Raw genomic sequence first — 5,000 nt, 5'->3', positions numbered from 1 at the left:
AAAGAGGAAACCAACGTCTAACTCCAATTTCAATAAACTTAATTTGGGCTTTCTTTTTAATGAATACAATAATACCAAAGAGAGAGAGAGAGAGAGAGAGAGAGAGAGAGAGAGAGAGAGAGAGAGAGAGAGAGAGAGAGAGAGAGAGAGAGAGAGAGAGAGAGAGAGAGAGAGAGAGAGAGAGAGAGAGAGAGAGAGAGAGAGAGAGACAGAAACGGCAAAATGAGATATACAAACTAGCTTTAAAATTCTGAACCAACTAATGATTCAATCTAGACTTACAATTCTACTTCAGTGCAAAATAAGAAAGTATGCCATTTAAGTGCTAGAATGAGCTATCGGTATTTCAACTAAGAAAGTATACCATTTGGGTGCTAAATTGGCCTACAAGTATTTCAGAGGAAGTGAGAAAGCCTGTGTGTGTTGTGGAAGACTCTGCTGTTGTTGGAGGTGAAGAGAAGGTGGGTTGTGTTACGATGGTTTTCTCAGAGTTCTTGGAAGTTGCTGGTGGTGTGAGGGTCTTGTATAGGAGGTCGAGGAGTGGTCAGTGTGTTGATTCATTTAGTTATTTAGGTATCTATTTATTTATTGGTGTGTGTGTGAAGAGAGAATTCGTGGTTTTTCATATTTTTTCTCTTTAACTTGCAACACTTGTACACGTGTTCTCTTTGTGGTCGTGTATATGTGTGTGTGTGTGTGTGTGTGTGTGTGCGTGCGTGCTCGTAAATTAGCTGATACCAGTCACCATGAGGCCCTGTAGCAGTGTTTTCCCTCAGCAGTCAACACGAACAGTCACAACAAGACCCTATAGCAGTCCCTTCATTCAGCAGTCACCGGAAAACTTCATAACCGTGCCTTCCCTCTCCCCCACAGGCCACTTCCTCTACCTGGGCGTGCCGAAGAACAAGGAGCTCAACAACTACACGCGGCAGATCAAGACGCCATGGTTAGAGAATGACTTTCTCGACCGGTGCCGACTGGAGGCAGACTTCCACCTCCCCAAGTCAGACACCATCACGCAGATCAAGATTCTAATAGAGAACAGCAACGTCACCAGCTACCTCATCATCAACAGCCACGGCAAGACCAAAAACTCCAATACCGAGTGAGTGATGGTGGTAGTGGTGGTGGTGGTGGTGGTGGTGGTGGTGGTGGTGGGAGGTAGAGAAAAGAAAGGCAGGGAATTTTGTAGCTTTTGGTGTGAGAGAGAGAGAGAGAGAGAGAGAGAGAGAGAGAGAGAGAGAGAGAGAGAGAGAGAGAGAGAGAGAGAGAGAGAGAGGTTATGTGGGTAAGGTAACTGAGGTAACTTCCACACAAAGGGACGCCGGAGGAAGAAAAGAGGAGCAGGGCAGCTGTGGAGTGTCGGGTGGTGATCTCAGGTGTACTGTGCTGCCCCGGGGAAGGTGGAGAGGTGCGTGGTGTAGTTGTAGATAAAGAAAAGCCCCACTTGGCCTTGTATACTGGAGTGGGTAGTGTTATCTTTCTTTCCTACCTCCAGTCCTCCCTCTCCCTCCAGTCTACAGCCTTTCCTCCAAACGGCTATTTTTTTTGTGTGTGTTGTCTGTTTTCCTTCCTCTCTTTCTTTATGATCTTTCGTTTTTCCAATATTCTTCTTCTTTTCTCTCTTTCTTCTCCTCCTTCCTACAGCCTTTCCTCTTTTCAACATGCTTCTCCCCTTCTTTCTTCCTTTCCTTCCTCTAACATTTTTCTCTTCTCATCTACTTCACACATTCCTTCCTCCCTTTCTGTCTCTCTTTCTCCTTTATCGCTTCCTCCAAGTTTCGTTGTCTCCCTCTACCTCTACTCCCTTCCCTATGTTACACATCTCATCCTCCCTTCCTTCTCTATTTCTCCTTCATCCCTTCCTCCCTTCCCGTCTTCGTGTCGCATTTCTCCTTCACTCTCCTTTTCATAGCTCGTCCCTTCTTTCCCCCTTCCCGTGTGTTCCCCCTTCCTCTTTCGCTCTCTTCCTTGCTTGTCTCACATCTCCCTTCCTTCTCCACTCCCGCAGCTGGAACAAGATGTCAACGCCCCTGGGGAAGCCTTCCAAGCCCTTCAGGTTGTACATTGAGGTGGTGCTCAGTAATAAGTCACCAACACATATCGCCATAGACAATATAGCACTTGTCGACTGCTTTGGTGAGTGACTGAGTTCATTGCTTCTGGTATTTTTCTGCCTGTGTGTCTGTCTCTCTGTTTTTTTGTCTCGGTTTTGCTCTTTGTCACTGTTTCTCTCTGTCTGTCTGTCTGTCTGTCTTTCTGTCTCTTTTTTTATTTATTTATTTTTTTTTTTTGGGGGGAAAGAATAAGTTTGTATTTTTTTATTTTCAGCATTCCATCGTGATTTCTTTTTTTTTTTCTCTCTCTCTCTCTCTCTCTCTCTCTCTCTCTCTCTCTCTCTCTCTCTCTCTCTCTCTCTCTCTCTCTCTCTCTCTCTCTCTCTCTCTCTCTCTCTCTCTCTCTCTCTCTCTCTCTCCTGTTTTTTTTTCCTGATTTATTGCATTTTTTTCTTCCTGTTTGTTTGCGTGTTAATTCTCTTCATTTATCTTATCCCTCTTCCATCTTCCTTTCTCTCTCTCTCTCTCTCTCTCTCTCTCTCTCTCTCTCTCTCTCTCTCTCTCTCTCTCTCTCTCTCTCTCTCTCTCTCTCTCTCTCTCTCTCTCTCTCTCTCTCTCTCTCTCTCTCTCTCTCTACTGTGACGCAATTTAACGTAACACCAGTGCACTAAACACACACACACACACACACACACACACACACACACACACACACACACACACACACAGTAATTATACATATTACTTAGTTTCCTCGCTTCGACTTTCACAGATTTTCCAGCAAATTGTTGAAATTGTTATTGCATTCAAATTAGCGCTTTCATTTCGCTAATAGTTCTCATGTTCTCTTATTATTAATCTTTGATCTCATATTGCAGACTTTTTGTTAAATATTCAATGAGGGAAAAAGGAAATTAATTCGCTCAAATATTTCTCCTGTGTTTTTTTTTTTATATAATCTTTTTTCTTATTTTTTGGGAGGCGATTTGTTTTTTTTTGTTTTTTTTACTTGTTTTTCCCTTGGCCAGTGTCCCTCTCATACATAAACAAACAAGAAAATGATAATAATAATTCCTAGCTTTAAATTATTTTCTTGTTCCTCAGTTCTTCGGATTTAAGTATCATTTTTTTTATTCCCTGCTTTTCTTCTTTTTTTTTTCTCTGTGTTTCTTACTGTCGTTCATATTTTATTATTTATTTTCACTTTCTTCCCTAATGTTCACTTACTGTATGTCCGTCTCTCATTTCTCCCGTTTTCTGTGTTGTTTTTTTTCTGTTTCTCACTGTCGTTTCTTTCTGTATAACGTCTAGATTTAATGTATCTGTTCTCTATTTCTTTTTTTCTACCCTTGTTTATTTACGTTTATTTCTCACCCCCTTTGCATACTGGTAAACTTTCATTCCTTTCCTTTTTTTCCTTCCCATTTGGTGTCGCTTCTCTCTGAATAGTGTCTAGATTTTTTTTTTTTTTTGTGTGTGTGTGTGTGTTTACTCCCCATTTATTCTTCACTTTGTTTTTATCACCCTCTTCTCTTTCTCTCTCTACGTTTCCATCACAATTTCTTACACGCACGCACTTTGTTTTATCACTCTTTTTCTCTCTCATTCTGCGTTTTCATATTTTTTTATATTCCCTCTCTTTGTCTTTACGTTTTCCTCTCTTCCCTTCTGTTCTCACGTTTCGTTTTCGCCTCACACACTTCCAAGGTCACATTTTTCCCCCATACAGCTTTAACAAACTCGCAATCTTCTCATACGAGGATTTAAAATGCTCCCGTATCTTGTTCTCCCACTTTTTATTTGATTCTCACCTCCCACCTCACCGTTCTTTCCTCCTTACAGTTATTCTTTCCTCCTCAAAATATTATAATCTTTCTTTTTTTTCCATATTTTCCCGTCTCACTTATGTATCTATCTATCTACCTATCTATCTATCTATCTGCGTATTTACGAGTATCTATCTCTATGTCTATCTATCTATCCATTAACCTATTCATTCATTTCCCTTCTAATGCGGGCCCCTCTCTCTTCCCTTCCCCAGACATACGGGATACAATTTTGTGTCACGGAAGGAAGTGTCGCAACGGGAATTGTATAGACGAGGATTCCTATTGCGACATTACCAGGGACTGCGTGGACGGCGAGGACGAGGCTGGCTGTGGTGAGTGTCCCTAGTGTGTGTGTGTGTGTGTGTGTGTGTGTGTGTGTGTGTGTGTGTGTGTGTGTGTGTGTGTGTGTGTGCGGTCTTTCTTCTTCGTGTATTCTTGTCCTTTTCACTTCGCCTTTCTTTCCTGTTTTTTTTTTCTCTTTTTTTTTTTAGGTTATTCATATTGTGTCTGGGAATTTTTTTTAGATGGTGTGTGTGTGTGTGTGTGTGTGTGTGTGTGTGTGTGTGTGTGTGTGTGTGTGTATGTGTGTAAGGGATGTGAAAACAAGACGTATTTACTGGAAAAATAAGCAACAGTAACATTATGGACAACTACAATAACAGCAGCAGCAGCAGCAACAACAACAACAACAACAACAACAACAACAACAACAACAACAACAACAACAACAACAACAACAACAATAACAGTAAAAACAACACCATCAGGAACCGAATCAACAACAACACAGCAATAAATGAACACACAGATAGAGAATAAAAAAATATATTCAGGAAAAAAAACACATAACAAACGAGAGGAGAGAGAGAGAGAGAGAGAGAGAGAGAGAGAGAGAGAGAGAGAGAGAGAGAGAGAGAGAGAGAGAGAGAGAGAGAGAGAGAGAGAGAGAGAGAGAATATTAAATTCGAACCTAACCTCATCTCACTCTCCATTCCTTGACTTCACTTGACCTATCCTGTGACCCCCGCAGAGAATGAACCTTTGGGGTCTCGATGTGACTTTGAGGAGGACTGGTGCGGCTGGAAGAACTTGGAGGACGACCACATGGACTTCA

The 5,000-nt window shown here is 41.6% G+C and overlaps 1 protein-coding gene across 2 annotated transcripts in view; it reads left to right on the top strand.

Annotated features, from left to right (window-relative positions):
* LOC135111578 (ALK tyrosine kinase receptor-like) overlaps positions 1-5,000 on the top strand; it is a 233,162-nt gene that overhangs the window by 125,609 nt on the left and 102,553 nt on the right. For both annotated transcript variants that reach the window (XM_064025027.1, XM_064025026.1), the window contains 4 exons: positions 874-1,105; positions 2,012-2,139; positions 4,099-4,218; positions 4,917-5,000. The exon at positions 4,917-5,000 is cut by the window's right edge and continues 72 nt beyond it. In XM_064025027.1, coding sequence (XP_063881097.1) covers positions 874-1,105; positions 2,012-2,139; positions 4,099-4,218; positions 4,917-5,000 — 564 coding nt within the window. The remainder of the gene's footprint in view (positions 1-873; positions 1,106-2,011; positions 2,140-4,098; positions 4,219-4,916) is intronic.

Source organism: Scylla paramamosain, chromosome 22, assembly GCF_035594125.1.
Source record: "Scylla paramamosain isolate STU-SP2022 chromosome 22, ASM3559412v1, whole genome shotgun sequence".
Classification (NCBI taxonomy): domain Eukaryota; kingdom Metazoa; phylum Arthropoda; class Malacostraca; order Decapoda; family Portunidae; genus Scylla; species Scylla paramamosain.
The sequence above is the reverse complement of the archived record's forward strand: the minus strand, read 5'-3'. Positions and strand labels throughout refer to the sequence as shown.